This window comes from Rousettus aegyptiacus, unplaced genomic scaffold, assembly GCF_014176215.1.
Source record: "Rousettus aegyptiacus isolate mRouAeg1 unplaced genomic scaffold, mRouAeg1.p scaffold_m13_p_5, whole genome shotgun sequence".
NCBI classification, from domain to species: Eukaryota; Metazoa; Chordata; class Mammalia; order Chiroptera; family Pteropodidae; genus Rousettus; species Rousettus aegyptiacus.
In genome coordinates this window covers 53096602-53118771 of record NW_023416308.1, presented here as the reverse complement: position 1 = coordinate 53118771, position 22170 = coordinate 53096602, and the positions used below count along the sequence as shown (strand labels likewise).

General features: G+C 34.7%; 2 protein-coding genes across 2 annotated transcripts in view; both read right to left on the bottom strand.

Annotated features, from left to right (window-relative positions):
* Window positions 1-1302: 1302 nt before the first annotated feature.
* LOC107504291 (caspase-12-like) lies at window positions 1303-20171 on the bottom strand. Its single transcript, XM_036221564.1, is given in 14 exon segments — window positions 1303-1385; window positions 1970-2089; window positions 2493-2602; window positions 5430-5576; window positions 5922-6159; window positions 6935-7108; window positions 7527-7621; window positions 10158-10346; window positions 10514-10573; window positions 11885-11944; window positions 11947-12132; window positions 12547-12626; window positions 13817-13954; window positions 20146-20171. Coding segments are annotated over 13 exon segments (1602 nt in total). The 3' UTR covers window positions 1303-1385; window positions 1970-1990.
* LOC107504294 overlaps window positions 19356-22170 on the bottom strand; it is a 29966-nt gene continuing 27151 nt past the window's right edge. Inside the window, exons 18-19 of the mRNA XM_016133414.2 lie at window positions 21482-21585; window positions 19356-19837 (exon numbers count right to left, since the gene is read on the bottom strand). Coding sequence (XP_015988900.2) covers window positions 21487-21585 — 99 coding nt within the window. The 3' untranslated portion in view covers window positions 19356-19837; window positions 21482-21486. The remainder of the gene's footprint in view (window positions 19838-21481; window positions 21586-22170) is intronic.

The following is a 22170-nucleotide window of genomic DNA, read 5'->3' as shown; positions in this document are numbered from 1 at the left end:
TTTCCATCTCTGATAGTGAAATATTCCTTAACATACATATCAAATTTAGCATCTTTACTTTATAGCCTCCAAAAACAAATAGCCCATAATACATTCTACTAATGTTAAAGACAATGCTACACTTTGTAAGAAAATGAAGCATGCTTCAAGTAGTTTATCTTTCACATTCACTGAAAAACTTCAATAGTATACACTCAGTAATAAAACCCCATAGTTCATAGCAAATAAATTATATATATATTTTAGAGAAGGAAAAAAAATCTTAAAAAAATTATGACATTATAATTTTAATTATAATTGGAGTAGTACAGTACTTAAGCTTTAAAAACAGAAGCAAACTGAAAGAAATGTACCTGAATTCTATTACTAAAAATCTGAGTGGATTATATGTCACATAATATATACAAAATTTATTATCAAACAACTAACTAAAAAATGCTTGCTAATATGTGACCATGAGCTAATCTGTTATTATACAGAAAGGATTTACATAAGTTGATAAGAAAAACACACAAGACTTGTAACAAAATAGGAAAATAATATTAACTAATAATTCACATAAAAACTAGCTAATAAAAATGTTAAAAGTCTAATAATAACAAAAAAAAATGCCAATGGAAAAATAATGTACCAATGAATTTTATTTTCATATATGAAGTTAGTACCTTGATTAAAAAGAGACATTTAATTTCTTTGACATTCATTACCTTAGATTTCTTGTATTGATAAGATTTGGCATAAAATTTTGATAATAAAAGTGTAAACGTATTTATACTTGCATCTAGAAATTCCACTTTTAGGAATGCTTTCTAAGAAAATAAACTTATACCTAGACAAAGTAAAAGCATAAAAATATTCATCATCACACAGTGTGTGGGAAATAAATATTGAAAACAAAATCTAAAAGTTCAAATAATATGTACTATAATATATATAATATATACTATGATGCCTGGTGGAATATTATAAAACAAAAAAATCATATTTAGGACATTTTTTATGCTATTAATTGATGATGAAAAATAAAACAGAAACAGAATCAATCATACAAAGTTAATGAACTTTATAAAAACAAGTTGGGCTTATTACAAAGAGAGTTACAAGAAGGTTAAGAAACATTGTTTCTTCATTATAAAATGTTTTTATGTTTCTCTACACTTAAAATTTGTTTTGTGATGAGCGTGACTTACCTTTATGATAAAATGAGAAAACAAGCCTACTTTTAAAGGACTTTTATTGAGCATTCATTTACATAACATTATGGTAGTGATTTTAGCCTGGTATTTGTGGAGGGTGGGCAGTTGGGAAGTTTGGTTCAAAAATGTTCTTAGTCTAAAATTGACCTTGTAAAATAGTAGATTCATAGAGATCATAATGCTATTTTCCTGGAAAAAGTAGAGAGAAGGGAACATGAGTAAGTGGACTTTTGGAGGTAAGATATAAATAGAACTAACCTCTGCTGTGAGATATATCTTCACAAAAGAGCTATGGAGCTGTATGTGCAAATGGGAAGGTCTGTACTAGGGCCTTATTGCCTCAGGGTAAAGCCAGTGGTAGTCATTTGACATGGTGGTACGAGCAGGCCTCATCACTAACAGAGGAGTGATGTGACTCAGCAAAACTGACTTCTTGGGGAGGAAGCCAAACAACACCATAACATGTCCAATTATTTTGTTTTGTACATGCATCAGAACTAAATATTTCCTACTCACCGAGTAGGATCTTGAGAGAAATAAGAACTGAAGTGTTTTTCTAGCTTTCTTATCATCTTTTATGCAATCATCTTATACTATGATCAAAGTCAAATCAAAGCAGGGTTTCACCAAGGGCCACTAAGAAAATGCAGAAAAAGTGAGCCTTAGTGATCATTGGGCAGCGGCACGGCACTATATTATTGTTCTCCACTTTATGTAGACTTGATGTACAGACTCTGAGCTGGGAGACCATAAATCCACTTGGATTCACTTACCTGAGATGCTTCATATAAGTTTTAAATTCCAGGGAAGAGGTAGAAATATCGTGTTATAGATACTCTTTCAATTGTGGGCATCTGGGTTAGCACGTTTGGTGTCTCAAACGAATGTGGAACCTAAAGTAGTAAAGAAAACCTTTAGAGAATTCCTAAAAAAGGAAATTGGAACTTCTCTCTGAAGAGTGAGAAAATTTATGGTATATATTAAGGCTGTGACCAGACAGTATCAACAGAAGAAACCTTTACATGTTCCTTGGGTACAGTGCATACCCAGGAACTAGGTACGAAGGAACTAGAACCCTCAAAAGTAGTCCCTGAATGAGTAAAGCTATAAGAATCAGAGAAACTCGCACCAGATATATGTAGTAAATAAAAATAGTTAGTTTCTTTTTAAATAAATTTGAACTATAGGAAGGAGCATCGAGAGGACTTAAGAGTTTCAGGATTCCCAAAAAACTTTTGTGAATGGTTCTACAAAGTTTTCTGGGGCATAAAATTAAAAGGACAAGAAGATTTCTACCTTTCAAAATATCTCCTCCAAATGATGACACCAAGAATATTCTTTGAACTAGTAGATAAGTTGGGAAACGAAGAGAGAGCCATTTGTGTTCATTCTCCAAGAAATATTATCTGCAAATAAAGTGTTAAAATATGTTGGAGGATGTGGCCTTTAAATGTATACAACTCATAGAACCATAGCTTTTGGAAAAAGTTTGATTTTGCTGATCTGGAAGGAAAAGGGAGACCAAATCTGGATATAATTGGGACCTCAGACTTTCATAGCAGCCCAGGAAAAACTATCATGGAACCTCAATCATACATATCCTTGGCTTTTTTAGTAGCAAGGCCTAAGTTATGGACCTTAGGATTGCAAGTAGTGGGAAAGAATGTAAGTCCTTTCAGCTCTCTATCTTGACAATTTTCTAGTATAATTGTTTACACGTATAGTTTTGTTGTGTAAATATCTTTTGAATTAATACTTCTCTTTACCACTGTGATGTGATCAAATACCTTTTATCATAACAAAGCTAATATTCTATTGTCAGTTTATCAGCAGCTATCTCATGATATCTTCTTCCTTTTTATACTTAAAGTTCTCAAATGTGTCTCTATTCACCATCTTTATTTTCTCCTAGCCTACTCACTCTTGTGCAGATTTTTCCTCCCACACTGCATTTACCAAATAGCTTTCCCAAAGCCTCCCATGTCCTCCAAGTCATTAAATCTAATGGCAATTGATTGGGCCTCACCTTTACCTGATCTCTCATTCACATCAGAAACTATTGGTAATTACAACTTTCTTGGTAACTCTGACAACACATTCTCCCAGTTTTTTTTGATTCCCTGACCATACCTTTTTAGTCTAATTTGACAACTAATACTTCTACCTCTGATCTTGAACTCTAGAGTTCTTCTAGTCTTAGCTGAAGGATCTCTTCTCACTCTATTCTCTGTTCCTATATAGTTTTATCAATTTTTAGAATATTAAATATCATCCTTAGGCAAGGATCTCCCAAAACTCTAACATAGATTTCTCCTCTGAAAAATACAGCTATGTAACTCTTTACTTTTCATTTCAGCTTGAAATATGCCAAAGGCATCTCAAACTTCTTGAAGGGTTCCCATTTTAGTGAATGCACCACAGTTATCCACTCTTAAACTTGAGTCACTTCAATCATACCTTCTTCTTCACCTGCCCTATCCACTAAACCACAAGGTCATATTAATTTCTATATACTAATTATTTCTTGTATGCAACAACTTACCTCATTCCAAGACTATCATCACATTTGGCTTATAATACAGCAATGACATTTTAACCTGTTTCCTTATATCTGCACTTACTGTAGTGTAATCCGTTCCCCATGAAATCCCCAGAGCGATCATTTAAAAATAAAAATGTTATCATTTCCTTGCTTGAATTTCACCAAAATTTTCTATTAATGTTAGTATAAAGTAATATTAGTAATAAAGTGTAATAGTATAAAATACCAAATCCTTTCCGAATATATGAGACCTCAATTGCGTGGCTCCTGCCTACCTCTTCAGCCTCCATCTTGGTAACTCCCCACTGGCTCCATGCTCCAGCCTCATTGGCCCTGTTTCCAAGCTCCTTTTGTCCTCAAGTCCTCTGTGTACACTGCTTTTTCTATCTGTAATGTTCCTCTCTTAGCCTTAACGTGGTTAACTCCTTCATCTTTCAAATATGAGCACAAATTTTTATTTAAATCACTTATCACAGTTGACAATCATTATTTATTTCTGTTATGTAGAGTATATATCTTCCCCCAATTAATTTCTACTTCTCTGGCCTGAATATACACTCCATAAGGTTCAGTAACCTTATCTACTTTAGTTGTATATCATATGTGCTGCACCTAGCCCAATCCTAGTATACGGTATGTGTCCAAAAAATGAATGCAAGAATTTCATAGTAGACTTTATTTTTTGAACTAAATTAAACAATCTCTTAAAATATGCATCCGGCTGTATATGATTTTTTAAGTACCTTTAATAGCAAAAAGTGTAGAGCTCTTCTTTTAAATATGTAGTCTCCAATATATAAAATAAAGTGAGGTCCACCTATTCCAGCAGTGCAGTGGGAATTGGCTGCATGGCCTTTTTCCTGTTTTGCCAGGCGAGACTCGGAGGGTCCACTAGTCCCTTGCTACTCACATATGGTCATGGATCAACAGCACTGGCATCACCATGGAGATTTTCAGAAAGGCAGAATCTCAGGCCCTTCTCCAGATGTACTGAATTAGAAACTTACATTTTAATGAGATTCCCAAGTGGTTTCTATGCACATTAAAGCTTGTGATTACTACACTTAAAACTCTGACTTGTGTAACCTAGGTTTATAAAATTGCCCTTGTTATCTAAACAGCTGCTAAAACAGTATCATGGATGACTGTTAAACAGTTCCTATAGTCTAGACCATGATCGACTGGGGATATTTGCTGTTTCTATCCCCTACTAAGATTTTCCTACCAAAGAAGGGTTTTCAGTCATTGGCTGCATTATCCTGAAGGTAGGTATTTGAATGTTTACTAATAACAGGCCCAAGAGGTTCTAGGATTTGTGGAGCAAGTATTACAGTTTTCCTGATAAGCTCATTTAATTGCTAGTAAATGATCAGGTGGATCAAATCATGAGAAGATGAGGCATTTCTTTAACATGAGTATATTTAAAAAAATAAAACCTCTTATTTTATTTATAGTTAGACTATTTTAAGTCTTGATTCTCACCAAGCTCCTGTTTAATTCAAAAATTTCCTCCCAAATCAAGACTTATAGATTTCTAGCTATGAAAATTTTAGTATTTTATATGTCTTTTCTACCCAAAATATCTCGTTAGAGAGAAAATGTTCTTATATTAGTAATAGGATATAATCAGATCCAAGTGTATAATATAGGAACTAATAGATTAAGAAATTATCTTCTTCTAAGTCACTTACATGGAGTTGAAGATTTGAAAGCAATGAAGTCCTTCTCCACATGGGTCTTTGTGACGGCATCACTCCAGAAGTAACACTGATAGGTATGGTCATATGTACATGCAGAGTCTCCTCCTATGTCAGTCACCCAAACAGTCCCAGCACCTCCTGAGAAAGACACCCATATTGTATGAAAGATGTTGTATTCGAACACATACATACACAAAATCTTTTTTGCCATTGTACCTTTACTTCAGTACATTTCAATATGGAATTTATTAAAAATCCAAGTATCTTACTACTAGAAAAACTACCTCACTGGAAACCATACAGAGCCCGCTTAAGTTTAAGATAAACTTGACAGCTTGGTCTCCAATGATCGAGGCGTTCTTAATTATTCTAGGCTACTTATTTATTTAGAAATAATAAAGACTTAGTACAATTTCTGGAATGGGCCTAAGAGAGGTACTAAATGTTTTTTTGTTGTTGGTTTTTTGTTTGTTTGTTTGTTTTTGTGTGTGCATTTTTTTTTCCTGATGATGACCTTGGGTTTATCTCTTAGACTCTGGCAGCTGCGGTTGTTAAAAATTTGGAAGATGCTATCATCACGAAGAATATCAGGCTCTTGATCTCTGTGCTTTACCCCACAGATCCCATCTAGGATGCCATGTGACATAAACACCAGGATTGTGCTGTCTGAAGATCGGTGCTCTTGGCGGGCAGCAAACTTCCTTAGCTCTGTTTCCATTTCCTGAAAGAGACGGCAGAATTACTATAAAAGAACCCCTCTATGTGCAGTTTGCACTCAAATGTAGATGGAGTTTACAAAAAGGAGTAGGCACCAAGGAATCAGGTGATTTGGACCTAAGAAGATGCTGGGAGATGAAGCAAAATAAAGGGCAAGTGAGATGACACTAATAAGAAGGCTTTGATTTCATCTGTTTTATATGTTGACATTACCATTTTTTTCCTTAAAAAAAAAAAAAGAGGCAGAGATAAAGAGTTTTCTACTGACAAAAAATTATAAAACAACAAATCCCTTTATCATGGAATAGTAGAAACTTAAATTTAAAATGATTTGTCAAAGATCATTCAGGATATTTTTGGCAGAGCCAGAATTATAATTGTATGTATATAAACTTTTTTCTATATACCTTTTTTTTTTTTACATTTAGACACATGATATTATAGACACTGAAATTATAAAAGCCTCATGAGCTCATTCTGTAGGTATCAGGAAATTTCAGGGCCTGTATCTTTCATCTTACCCAGACTATCAAGTAATAGAGGTCTCCAACATTGAAATCTTTAGAAAGAGCCAACATTTCTAGTGAAATACTGTTATAAAGAGCTGCTCTAAATTTCTGATATGAGATTGTGCATCAGAGGAGGCTGAAATCCAGGAGATCCTATTCTAGAGCAAATATAATTCCTGTAACATGCTTTTTGTTCTTACAGCTGCTAAGGAAGAAGTTCAAAACTGTTTAAGAGGAAAGGAAGCTTGTCCCACTTCCCTGAGTCATTACCAGAGCTGTGAGATTCACTTTTACAACCACTGAGTATCCAAGGCTTTCAAGCAGGTCTTACATCCCCAGAAGGTCAACTTCAGAACCATATCGGTTAGAAAGATAATTAAATTCTTTGTTCCAGATGATGAGGGCCAAGCGTGTTCTGCCCTCCTTCTCCATCACTGAATATATCTGTAATTAACAGACACAGAATGAGTTCCCCAGGCTTCCTCCCTTTTGACTTCAAAGTCCATACAAAACAGGCCTTTATGATTATAAGAGGATGGCTAGAGAGCTTGGGAATGGAAATATGTCCTCATGAGGAAAGAGACAAGATCAAAGACTGAAAATGTACTAGGAACTTGGATTTGGTTTTATGGTAGTTAGTTTAGAGTTTGTGCCAGGATGGAATGGAAGAGACAGGAAATCTAACATGACCTAACAATCTGATAACCTAAAGACCACTTAATTAGATAACGTGATTAGATAACATCCCATACCTTTGGCCTGACCTTAAGGCATTTATAACAACAACTAAAATTTCCAGTGTGTCCCCAGTGTTTTGTTTGAATGGGCAAATTATGTGTCTTTCTATTCCAAAGCATAGCACCTCATCTGCTTTTGTTGTCATCAGTCTGTGGAAATGATCATGAGGACAAAGCTTCAACTTATGATTTGCTTGGGAAGCCTGAGTTTTCTGGGGAACTAAAAGAGAAAAAAAAAATATTAACCAATAACGTGCATTGCCTTACAATCATGCAGCTCTTTGACTGGGATCTTATACTTTGGAAATGCTTACTGCCTTCTCGCCAAAAAAGCTTAATATAATCAGAGAATCATTTCATATTTAAAATGACTAAAACAAATACTTGAGTACTCTTTTCTTTCTGCTTCTTACTGATCCCACCATTGATTTCTATTTTAGTTAGTGGTCACACATTGATTAATCTTTCAAACCCAACACATGAGACTCACATAAACACAGTATCTAAGATTTGGAAGGAAGCCCAGTGTTCATCTGGCCTAGTCAAGTTATTATTCAGATATTTGAACTCCACTTAAAACACCCCTTATTTATTATTACCATTGTCTGAAATATATCCACTAATAGAGAATTTGTTCTAAAGCATTTTTGAACAGTTCTGAGTATCATAAAGTGTGAACATTCTAAGCATTGATATGCATTTACTGCATTGAGACTATAGAGAAAAATGTCTAATTCCTTTCCCTGTGAAAGCCCATGAATTCTTCTATGACTTCAAGGTATCTTTCCATTATTTTATGTAAATGTTCCCATGTAAGCAATTATTGTATTTTACTTTAATCATGTTTATTATACTGTAAGCTTAATTAAGACAGGGAAAATATCTTTAATCTTTGTATTTACATTATCTAAAATGATATGTAGCACAGATTAAATGTTGACAATTGCTGCTAATGAACAGTTATCTTCAACTTGAAAATAGCTAGGCAGTATCCCTTGGTTGTGATTCCCTTAGGGCAATAAGCTTCTGTTATTTAAGAATGATTTCACCTTTTTAAGCAACAAATCCATCAGTTTACCTACGTCTGTCCTCATCTACTCAATTTTCCCTCCACTACAAAGAAAGACATATTCTTCCTTCTATCGAAGGGTGATAGCTCTACATATGCTCTGAATTCCATTCTTTCTCACCCACAAGGACTTTACTCAGGCATTTATCCAGCCCTGTATTCTACATCATCGATTTCTCTCACTTTTAATGCTGTGTAACCCTCATCGGAAAATCAGCATGCTTTAATATCAATTTATCATTTAAAAACAACTTTCCTTGACCCCATTTTCCCTCCAGCTATTGTCCTAATTTTCTGCTCTACTTCTCAGCACAATTCCTTAAGGGCTTTGTTTATTTTCACTATTTTCATTTTTTTGACTCTTATTTTTTTTCTTGTATGCAATATAAACTGACAATTGTTCTCATCACTTAGATGAAGTACCACTTATCAAAGTTACCACTGACCATTTTTTGCTTTCTTAGCATTTAACGTGGTTGAACATATCTTGCTCTGTGGGCTTCTGTAATGCCACATTTTCCAGTTGCTCTTTCTAAATCTGTCTTCAATGATGATTCTTCCTTTTCTACCATAGTCCCAAAAGTTAGGTTGTTCTATATTAGACCTTTGGTTATTCTCTATTGACATCTCTGCCCAGATGGCCTCTTCCAGTCCCATCATCTTAAATAATAGCTACATGTTGATGAATCCCAAGATTTATTCCCGTCTGTTATTCCTCTGTGAACTCCTCAGATGAACATTCACCTCTTTATTCAACATCTACCCTTGAGTGTAGCATATCTTTCAAACAAAATAAGTACAAAGATGGACTCTGGATATTTGTGCACTCCTACAAAGTTCTTTCTCCTGAGTTTTCTCTAAATCACAAATTTTCTCTATTTCTGTAATGGGTACTTTTCACCCAGTTGCCAAGCCAAAAACCTAAAATTAGCCTTGCTTGATTCCTTCATTTCTTTTACTAGCCCACATCTAATCCATCTATAATTCCTATTGACTCTACCTCCACAATAGATCTCAAATTTTACTACTCATCATCACCTCTATTACTATGGTTCCAATCTAAAAGATATTATCTCTTAACTGAAACATGTAAACAACTTTCAACTATCCTTTCTGACTCTATGTTTATTACTCCTCCGCTTAAGAACGTCTTAAAGTTTTTCCTATTGCAAATAAAATTCAAATTCTTTCCCACTTTTTAAAAGGCCCAAAAAGGTTTGGCAGTGACAGTGTGACACTTTTGCAGTTCTTCCTACCACATTTCCCCTACTTTCTACTCTCCAGCCAGATTAGCCTTTTGTCTGCCCCTGATATATGACAAGGTTATTCTAGACTCAGAGCCTTGTTCTTGTTTCCACTTTCCATGGAATGCTTTTACTTGAGAGTTTGGTACAACTATCTCCCTATTGTTCAGGTTACTGAAAAAAGTTCACCTGGAAAAAGTTCTCATAGCTGTCCACCCTGGCTCTTGTGCCTCCTCGCACACTCCAAGAACAACATCTCTTTCTACAGTCTAATTTTCTTTTTCTCTTGCATGTTCTCTGAAATTATGCAGAACATGGTTAATTGGTGGCAGATGGGCTCAATGTATAGGTTTTCTAGGCTTCCATTACTCTTTCTGTTACACCATAGGGCCTTTCTAATATGCCTTAGCACAAATAAAGTCATTATATGTTTATGATATTACCTGTCAGAGGTAGAACCGATGCCTGGAACAATCCAGTATGCTTCTTAGTTTCATCATCTTCACTGTTACCCTTAGGAGAATTGAAGAGCAGAGATGTATGTGCTATTCTTACTTTTGATGGACATTGTTAGGGGCAGAAAGGAGCTTTTTCCTCATCTCTATTTTCTTCACTTTCATCTTCAGATGATTCTGAGGTGGGTTGAACAAAAAGATAAGGATCAATGCTCTACTCTGACTGTTATTTCCAAAAATGAAAATGGAAGACACAGGTTTCCTCTGTCTTTACCAGAATACACTCTGACAACACTAGGGATCTAAGAGTTTTCACTTGTGATGTGAGATTTGGGGGCCGTTACCTGTCGAAGAAGATGACTCATTGTTCTGAGATTCATCAGTCTCATCTTCAGAATGAGATTCTGAAATAAAATGAAAAAAGGAAAAGACTTGTTAGCAGAACTGTTTCTTGAACCCACACACTTCAAACACTTTCCCTCGCACTGACAAGGAAATGCCTGTGGTTAGCATGGGGCTGCCATATGGAGCCTGGAGAGCTGGCTCCTTCTCTAAGATCCGGGTTTGTTTTAGAGTGCTGTAACTTTCTGCCAAGTGAAAGCGGAGGGAGAGTTTCCATGAGACAAAGAAGAGCTCATTATCTTCCTGCTTTCATAATTCAAGGAATAATCAAATTTTTCAATTGAAGCTTTTTTTTTTTTTTTTTTTGCAATAGCATTTTTCATTCTGAGGTGAGAGACTATATCTCTGTACGAAAGTTGGATAGTCTTTCAACAACAAAAAATAAAATAGTCCCCAAGGGTTGGTGCAAGGATGTGAGATATACTCATGTATATATTTTACTCTAGAGTAGGGGTCAGCAAACTATGGCCTGAAGACCCGATTCAGCCTAACACTTATTTTTGTAAATAAAATTTTGTAAATAAAGTTAATTGGAATTCATCCACACTCATTTTGTACATATTATATATTGCCGATTTCATGCTACAACAGTAGATTTGAGTCGTTGTGACAGAGACCACAAAGCTTAAAATACTGTGTTCCCTGCAAAGAAAAAGCATGCCAATCCCTGCTCTAGAGAGAAAGACACATTTATTTTCCACTAACCCTCAAATTCCCTGTGTTCTCCTTTAACAAGGAGAAATATATGTTCTGAGAGATTGACCCTTGGGTAAGCCACAGCGAAGTGGAAGATGGTGGGTTTTGCTACTAAATGTTCTATATCTGAGATGACTGTAGAGTCAGTCCACAGTGTATGGCCACAGTAGCACAGATTAGCTAAAAACTATCACTGAATTTAATACAGCTCCATCACATTTATTCATTTAACAAATATTTACTCAGCACTTATTATGTACCATGTTCCATTTCTATGAGTTTCGGATGTAATTGTGAACCAAGCAGACAGAGATAGATGCCACGTGGACCTTACATTTTAGCAGGGAGAGATATAATGAATAAGTAAATGAAATGTTATGGAATGATTGAAGGTGACAGTTGCTTACTTTAAAAGAAAATGTACATCAGTGAAAAGCAATTGGGGATGCTTGAACAGATTCTAGGCTGTCAGGGCATTTTGTAGTATTAAACAATAAAGTCAGGCAAAGAAGATACTAGAGATGTGGTCAGTTCTCCACTTGTGAGCAGAAAGAAGACAACAAACTCTGCCTAAGGATACACAAGTTACTACTAGCCCTTTGGCCCAAGACACTCACTTGAACACAGCTGTTTCTTGGTGTTGAAGACATGGTTCATAAATATTTTGCCGACCATTGACTTTTCTCAGCAATATTCTCAATCAGGTTTTCAGTCTCATTCACGATGAGGTTCACTCCTTTCCCTAATTTTTGTAACTCATCTTTATTTAACACATCCTTTTCCATCAAATCATCAAAAATTCCATCAACCATGTTCTTGGCAATCATCTTCAGCGTGTTGATGGGATCTTTTTTCAGTTTCTTATCTGTGAGAACAATAGGATTTTAGATATGGACAGGCCAGTGGGTCTCAAATTTTAACATGCCAAATAATCTCCCGAAAGGTTTGATAAACAGAGCTTCCTGAACCCCATTCCCAAAAGTTCTGATTTGATAGATTGGGATAAAGTTCGTGAATTTTCATTTCTAACAATTCCTGAGGTGATGCCAAAGACCACACTTGGAATAACACCGATTTCATTCAAACCCATGCCTTTTCATAAATGGGGAAACTGAGGTTCGGAGACAAAGCAACTTCACTAAGGAAATTAATGATAGCTGACTCAGTTCAGTCTTTTCATTGCCCACCATCCCTTCACTTCCTGTCACTTTTATCAATACCTAATTTAAAAACACATTATGTTCAATATGTATAGCATTCAAACATAAACATATTACACCTGTAAAAGAATGGGAGGGCTGGCAGGGCGGCTCTGTGCGCAGAGACTGAGAGCACAAACTACAGCTGGTTTGCTTGCTGCTGCAAAGGAAAGGTCTTACAGAGAACAGAAATGTGGAAGAAATGAGTCACTCTGCTCAACTGCATGTCCTCTCGCTCAAACAAGAGAACGTTTATAAAACGGGTGAGAATTCTGGGTCAGTATCAATCCAAAGAAAGCCTAAAATCACAGGAAAATTTTAAGAATGTAGGTCCCGATTTTTTACATTCTCTTTTTTTCCCAAGAAGCTGTAGCACATTAACTAAAGTACTTTGTGTGTCAGCATACTTGTTACTGTGCCCCAACGCCCTATTCCCTACTTTTGGGAGTAAAATAGTTGTGTCTGGTGAGTGTCCCTTTCATGAGTTCTCCTGTCCCCTACCCACTCTTCCTGAACTATAAATCCCCAAAACATAGCCACAAACAATGGAAAAGCTGGAGTCACTGGCCATTTTTCTGCTCTGACTCCCTGGGCAGAAAAGCATGTCTCAGTGGACATGCGTGTTGATATTGCCTAAATAGGAAACTGCAGCTTCTCAAATGTTCTTGTCCTTTACCAGGACAGAATTTGACTTCTTGTCCATTATGTAGTTTCTTTCCTTTTGAAAACAGAGAGCAAAACTTGTCTTTTCTCTTTGATAAAATAGTCAGCAGAACGAAACACACACACACACATACACACACAAAGTGTCTGTTCTGTTTTCAGTCTATTTTTAACACTATTAATAAATCAAATTGACCTTTACTTGTCTCTCTGCCACCTTTAGCCACTAAATGTCAGGAAGGCCTTACTTGACTGATGCCTGCTCAAAGTTGAATGTGAAGTATTACTGTGGAAGCTTTCGGGGGAGTGAGAAACAGACTGAGAACTGCTTAACAGGGATAGAAGTATCACTGTTTTAATAACCCAAATAAATAATCTCTTTTGTCAATTTTGGATGTGATTTATCCATATCCATATTTATTTGCTGAATGTGCAAGGGATTCATTTACTTAATATATAAAAAAATAGATTTCCATTAAATTAAACAATTATAATTTTACAAAAAGGAGTAAGATCATTCAGCTTTAATTTCAAACTACAAAGTAACCACAGTTACATGTTTAGTTTGCATATTTGTGAATTTTTTCCTGTTTTTTAAAAACATGATATAATATTGATTTTATTGATGGCCCCCCCTCCCCCGATCATTGTCCTTCTGTATCCATGCCTTTTGTCTTGACCACTGACTGGCCTTGAGAGTTGGTTTTAGCCAACATGATGCGGTAGAGGGATACATGCAATTCTGAGCCCAGGTCTTCAGAAGCATTGCTCACCTCTCCCTCTTGGACACCTGAACCCCCAAGTGAATAAGCCTGGGCTAGATTGCTAGAGGATAAGAGACATTACATGGAGGAGGGAGCCCAGTTTCCTCAGCCATGGTCATCTTAGACAAAGTTTTAAGCCAGATGCTTCCCAAATATATGAAAGATCTCGAAATGTCAGTAGAAAGGCCAACCTCACATGTGATCTCAGACACATGGTTCAATCCCAGAGACAAGAAGAACCACCCAGTTAACTGGCTGACTTGTGAACAATAATAAATGCTATCGCTTTAAGACACTGAGTTTTGGGGTATGTCACTAAGTAGTCGATAACTGACAAATACATATTTACCTATAGATTTTTTCCCATGTTATCAATATTTTTTTAAAAATTGACAATGTATGCCAAATATTTATAAAAGTTGACACAGTAAGAACTCTCCATTTTTGATGACTGTATTACATCAAGAGTATAGAGCGATTATAATTTTAAAAATTTTTCTCAAATTAATACATATGTAAGGCAATGTCGGGAGCCATTACGAGGCACTGAAGCAGCTGCTTAAACAATGGTTTTAGGAAGCAGGGTTTTAAGTTAATCATTACTGACCCTGGTGAGGAGATTAAGCAGGGTTTCAAGTTAAACATTACTCACCCTGGTGAGGAGATTTGCCTCCTAAAGAAATCCTTTTAAGATGGTGGAATGTTTTATAGCCCAGAAAGCAAGAATGTTTGTACCCTGAGGGAAGGGTGTATAAGAACTTATGTAAATGTCAGCATTCCTATGGTAATGTACTCTGTGCTTAGGTATAAATAGGCTGGGTTAAATAAACTGGAGGCTGCAGCAGTGACTGTATGCCCTCCCAAAGAACTTTCCTGTCTTCTTCTTTTTTTTTTCCTTAGGCTTCACCCTCCTCTTTTAGTTGTTGTTTGATCTTAGCTGGCGGGCTCTGGCAAGGCAGCTAAGCCAGTAGTACTGAAAAGTATATAATGAAAAGCATAGTCTTCAGTACAACTTTCTACATTAATCTATCTGGCAAAGTGATATGTTGGAACTACATTTCCTTCTCTTTGGGTACAATATTTCAAATAGCTTTCCATTTAGAAAAGAATTTATCTAATTTCAAGATCTACCAACTCACCATTACCTGATCTCATATATTTGGACTTTGCTCCTGTAATTCTAAGGCTACGTCATCAATTCTTTTTTTATTTTATTAGTTCAGTCTCACAAAGTCAAGAACATTGTTCAACAATAGCCGCATTGCTCTCCTACATTGTTATTTTCCCACATACTCATCTCATTACTATAACTATAAAAATACAGTGTAATTCCCCCTTATTAAACAAAACTCTCTCGATCCCACCCACTTCCCCAACACTCCTCAAAAGAATTGTTTATTCTTACTGCTCTTTATTCTCTTTTGAACCAGGTCCAATCACTCTTTTGTCTCTCTGTATAGGAAGATCATTCAAAATCTTAACCTCCAGTTTATGCCTATTCCATGAATGTCATACTGGGTATCTATTTGACTGACTGGTAAACAGCTCAATTTTGATATTTCCATGTCCCCCGCCCTACCATCTCTGAGAGTCTGTTCCATTTTATTCTTCCAGTTACTAAAGCCATTTTTATCTTTCCAGTTATTCAAAGGACACTTCTTTGTTCTTTCTCAAAACTTTATCTAATTCTATTGGCTTTACCTTCTAATTGTGCATGTTACTCACCACCCTCACTTCTATCATCTAGATCTAGACTACCATCAAATCTGAATTTTTGCAGTAGTCTTCCAAGTGCCCTTGGTCCTATTATTGTCATTCTCATCTTAACCTGGTAGCCAGAGTAATCCTGATAAAACGTAACTCTAATAACTTAGTCTTCTGCTCAAAATTTTCCAATAACTTTCCACCCTAGAGTAAAAGTAAAAGATCTTTTATAGAAAGGGTACTTTGTATCATCTGAATTTTGGTCACCTCTCTCTGGTCTTATGTCCTAACTTATCCCTATGCCTTTCACCCCCAGATTTCAGCCACACTAACTTCCTTGCTACTCCTCAAGCATACCAAGCACATTCCTGTCTCAGGGTATTTCTATTTGCTTTCCCTCATGAATGTTCTGCCTTAACATATTTTATGGCTGGCTTTCTTGCTTTCTTCAAGCTTCTTCTGCTGATTATCTATGTGTTTATGTTGTTTCTGTTTATTATCTCTCTCTTTCCCATTAGACTGCATGTTTTTTTGAGGACAGAGACTTTATCCACTTTGTTTTCTGTTTTATGGCCAATGCTTGATGTACAGACATCTTTTAATATTTGAAATTGATTGAATGAATGGACTTTTGTTGATTATGTGCATTGTAAAAAGTCCTTTCCCTGGTTTCTGCAACCTGTATTTTTTCCCTAGACTCACTTTGATGAGTTCTGAAATATGTGTACATTCATGATACCATCACTACAATCAAGGTCTAACATTGTATACGGTGCTCTTAAATTTCATTAAATTGATTTTTGTTAACTTAATAGTTTTAATATTTAATACATTTAATATTTAATAAATTTTGTTAAATTATTATTTTTTATACAATGTGCTCTCTAAATCATGTTGAAAAATCTCTCACCTGACTCTCATAAAGATATTTTTGTATATATTTTTTCTCTGAATAACTTAAGAGTTTTGTTTTCAAATTTGGGGCTTCATCTGGTGTATTTTTTTGTGTATGGTTTGAGGTAAAAAATGTGTGTATTTGTGTGCATGTGTGTTTACAAAATAATTTCAAATCACCTGTTATTTTACCTCTGCAACATGCTATATTCTATATCATTCATTTCTAGCCTTTGTATGCCTTTATATCTATTTGTGCCAACTAATAGAGCTTATATTATGGCGTGATTTTATAATTTGCATTTAGTCAATATTCCAACCCCTTTCTAATTTTTTCTTAGCTGTTCTTACTACTTTACCTTCTAAACAAAGAATATATAAACAACCTGTCAAATTCAAGAAAAAAACCCTGTTAGGTTTTCTTTGTCGTTGTTGTGTTGTGTTTATAGATTAATTTGGGCGGAAATTTAAAACTTTTATGCTTATTTGTCTTTTCATCAATGATAATGACATTTCCCTTGCACTAAGTAAACCTTTTATATCAATGAATAATTTCTAAAAATAGTTTTACATGTATACCTTGCAACTATTTGTTTAGAATTTTTTAAAAGTCTCATATTGTTTGCTGCTATTGCAAAGAGAGGCTTTAAAAAAGCAAAAACATTTCTTACTTGGTTGTCTTTTGAATAGAAAACGCTATTAAATGTTGTATATTTATCTGAATTCTTGCATATGTAGGGATTTTATTATTAATTCTAAGAGATTTTCAACAAATAAAATCCTATTTTCCAGGGTAAGTGATGATTTTGTTTTTTGTACTTCAAACTTTTTTACTTCTGGTTTTGTTTTCTTAAAAGTGCAGTGAAAAATTTAACAGAAATAGTTTTATTTGTATCTTATTTAAAGATAATACTTTAATATTTCTGCACATGAAAACAATAGATTTTTTCTATTATTGTTTTTACTCTATTTCTAATTAGCTGTCAAGCTTTCAATAGATACATGCTGTTAGATTAAGGAATTGCTTTTTTTTCTATTTTTTTAAGATTGTTTTTCTTAATCATGAATGAATTCTGAGTGTAATTGAATACCTTTTTAAATCTTTTAAAAATATCCCAATTTCTTCTTTAATATCTTATTTTGAGAAATACTACCATACATATTTCTATTATTAAACTCTGACAACATTCCCAGAGTAAATACTAGCTGGCTGAAAAATATTAACATTATATCATCTGGAGATTAATTAGCTTTGCTAGTCTCTTATTTAGAATGTTTGCATCAATGTTCCTGAGAAATCAGTTTGTATTTTTCTAACTTTGCTTCGACTTCTCCAGTTTCGTATCAGTTTTGTACTAGTCTCGTAAAAGAATTTAAGGAATTTATTTCTGTGAAAGTGTTTCTATAAAATTGAGCTCTTCAATTTCTTTGAAGTTTTATAACACATTTCTTTGCAAACATTTGTGTCTGTTCACTTTTTTTCAAGTAGATATGACAATTAAAAATTAATCTGTTTTATGTTTATATATTTGGCTTTTTATTTCTTTATGTATTAATTTTGTTAATTCACTTTTTCTAGAATTCTATCTATATTATGTATGATAGTCTCTAGTTTTTTTCTGTATTTATGTTTATTTGTATTTATAGTATCTTTTTATCTCCAATATTGTCTTTGTGCTAATTCTAATTTTTCATACTCGATCTTACTGAATGTCTGCTATTTCATTAACCTTTTTAAAGGACTAGTTTTGCTTTCAGTGATCTGCTTAATGTTTTGTTTTATTACCATCTCATTGATTTTTACTTAAGACTTATTATTTGCTTTCTTCTATTTTCTTAGTGATTTAGAATTTTTTTAACTTTTCGAGTTGAGTGCTTAGTTCATACTTTATATGTTTTGTTTTTATATGTGTGTATGTGCATACTTAGGTACACGTTTGTATGTGTATGTACAATACGTATGTGTGTATATATATATTTTTTCAGCTATGTGTTGATGTGTGACAGTCTTTATGTTATTGGTTTTCTAATATCACGCATAGTAGAATAAGGCATCTATAATACATAATTTTGGATCTTTGTGATGCGCCTCATGTTTCCTCATGGACAAGCTAAGTCCAGAAATATAAATGTTATAACTAACGTACTGTTAGTTAACCCTTACAATTTAAAATTCAGTTAAACCTTATAATTCAGAACCCTTACAGTTTCAGTTTCTCATTGTCATAAAGAAAGTAATTAATAACTGAGATTCTAGAGTAAGTCAAATTGCATTCAAATCCTGGTGTGGCCACTTACTAACTGTATGACTTTGAGCAAGTCATTTAAGCTTTACATTCTTTTGTTTTATTAACTGTAAAGTGGGGATGTTGATAGTTATTACATTATAGGACTGCTGTGAAGGTTAAATTAGTTACCTATACATAAAAATCCCTTATGATAATCAAAATCCCTACAATAATCCTGACATGTAATTAATATACATAAATACTGATAATATAGTTGTATTTGACACCGAGAACATCCTTTTGTTTTTATTTAATCCAGTTCAGCTACATGCTAAAATATTTATTCAGCATTCTATATGTATGTAACAGAAGTGATACATCTCCTTATTTAGTATCTCAGATGGCCATGTTGCCAAAATTCCTCTCTTCCATTGCTAACGGTCTTCATTCTCTCTGCTGTCCTTTATCTGATGATGTTTGTATTCCTGTACAAATCCACTAATATTACACCATCTAGAACCAAAAGCCCAATTTATTTTAGACAATAACCAAGTGCTTGTTAAAGAATAAAATCTTAAAATAATCAACAAAAAAGTGAATTAACTTATAGCAAGAAGAAAGAAAGACACATGGGAATAATTTACTAAAATAATAGTTTACTGAAGAAAAAATAATTTATTTTAACCTGTGATGTTGGTTAGGTAACAAATTACATTTGGCCAAAAGGTCGAGAAGTGATAGGTTAGATAATAAGTGAGAAAACTTCTCTGGACCATTCTAGACTCCGTGTTTGATGAGTATACAAGTGAGGAGCTGGCCAATTTACAGTTCTTGGCTTCCAGATAGGCATATCTCCTTTCATCCAATTGCTGAGGGCAAGTCATGGCCAGTTGTCTGTTCACTGAGTGAAGTCATAAAGCTAGAAAATTCAGTTAGCTTCCTCCACTTCATTTCCATTCATCCACCATTTTAATTGAAGTTTTATTCTCTATTAGAGGACCCAAAAGACACAGTTTGTTTCCATTTTTATTCAAATTCTGAAGTTCAAATAATGTGTGCAGTATTGGTAAGGGTGCTTCTGGAAGTTGATAAAGAGGAGCTGGACTGCCTGTGATTTCCTGAAGAGGAGAAAAAAAAAAAAAAAACAGACAGTCAAGATAATAATTCCTAGAAGCCTTTAGTCCATTCTTTATCATGATTCTTTTTTTATCCTCTCCCATGTGCTTTTGCTAATTCCCTTGACTTCTGTGACCCCTGTAGTTCATTCACCAAAGAAGTACTCAGGATGATCTTTGTGAAATCTAATTAGAGTATCTCATTTCTCCGTTCAAAATCACTGCAAAGGGTTGTTCCTATTTTACTAAGGATAAAAAATTTAAAACATTTACCATATGATCACCAAAGCCCATGTGATCAGGCTTCTCACCATTTTTCTGAATTTGTCTCTACCATGTTCCCTACTCTCATACTCCTCCAGTGCAGTCCTTACAATTCTTTCAATATGTTAGGCATTTTTCTGCCTCTGGGCATTTGTACTTGCTAGTGCCTGTACTGGGTCACTGTTTCTGCATAGAATCACAAGGTTCATTACCCCACTCTGATTTCATCACTTCACCACTTCAAAGAAGCCTTTACTGAATAATCTACCTATAATGATACAATACTCATCTCTTCATGTCCACTCACTAGAGCATGAGCTTTCTGAGAGCAAAGACTCCATTTATTTGTTCACTGGTATATTCCAAGATTCTAGAACAGAACTTGGAACATAGTAAATGCTTGATAAATATTAGTCAAATAAATAACTCAATCCCCAAATGTGGTTCTAGTGGACTAATTAGGCAATTAAAGCTGATGAAGTATCTGCAATTATGCAACCAGGGAGTCAGAAAAAAGAGGCAGGAGACGGTGGATAAATATTTAAAGTATCAACATACTCTTTACTATAAAATATAATTTTAATTATGTTTCTGAGAGTGAGATTAATGATTAATGATGAATAATAATACAGTATGATGTAAAGCTATTGTGAGTGAGTAAAGTAATTATTGGGTCTAAACTCGATGGGCTCATTCTAAAATATGTTGACCAAAAAAAAGTGTGTGTTAGCATGGGTGCTTAAATGGTTTTCTGAGCAGGAATTAAGAATCTGACAGCAGACTGAGTGTTTTGTGGTTTACTGTGAGAACTGTCAGAGAATCAGAGTTTGCATCAACACAAACATTATAGTTCAGGATATATTTTATTCTGCCTGGTAATGGGAACTCAATGTCAGTAATGTGATACCTGCATTCAAAAGACCAATGCCCTGCTTTTCCCACCATCAGTTCTTCTGTTTGTTTTGTTTTCTAGTGGTGTGTGTATGTATGTGTGTGTTTGTGTGTGTGTTTATGTGTGATAGAAATAGAGAGATGGAGGTGGAGGAAAGAGAGAGAGGAGAAAGATAAAGAAATATAATAATGGAAGCATGAATACATTTTTATTTTATTAATTTCTACCCTGTATCCTTCATTATTTATTACTTCCTTTTTTGGTCTGGCTTATCTCCTTGATTAACTTACTGACTGATTAATTGACTCTGGAGATGGAGGGGGAACACAAATTCCTATAAATGGAATAAAAGATAACACCTAATCACCAAACTACATCAAAAAGGACCATCAATTTGACCACATGAGCAATTGGCTATCATTGGTCATTGGACTTCACCACTAATATTACCCTCCCATTTATTTCACCTGCCGATAATTCTTGATACTTACCCTTTTCAATTGCCAGGAAAGAGGTAGAAATATCTTGTCATGGACTGTCGCTCAATGGTGGGCATCTGGGTTTTAACATCTGGTTTATCAAACGACCGTTGTACCTGAAAACAAAAAGAGACTCTAGACGAGACATCTTCTATTCACTTTCTAAGGCCCTGCCACTGTTACCCTACCTCTTAGAAGTAAGATCCCATGTCAGAATATACCATTTATCTTAAAATAAACACCTCATGCCTAATCCAAGGCCTTTTAAACTGCCTTTCCTCTATTTTACATTTCTCATCTACAAATCTGATGATCAGTTATCCCTTGGGGTCTGTTCACATGAGCTAGATCTCAAAGATCCTCTACCTTTAAACTCCACCGAGGCTACCTGCTCAAGTCAATGAGACCCAAAACCCAGGATTCTGTCTTTAAGGCCTGAACACTGAACAACTTTCACATTCCAGCCACAAAACCGACCTCTGAAGTTTTTTACCACAGACTGATCAATGAGATTCTATTTCTAGTCTTCTTGAAAGTACAATGACTAATTCTTATCAGTTCAATAGGACTTAACTTTCTAAGTTTCCATTCAGAGAGACCCTGACTCACCTTACACTTTAATCGTCTCCAACTTACTAAAGGTATATCCCTCTTTTCCCACAGGAGTGCTACTGTTGTCTGTAGTTTTGAATTTAAAAGTA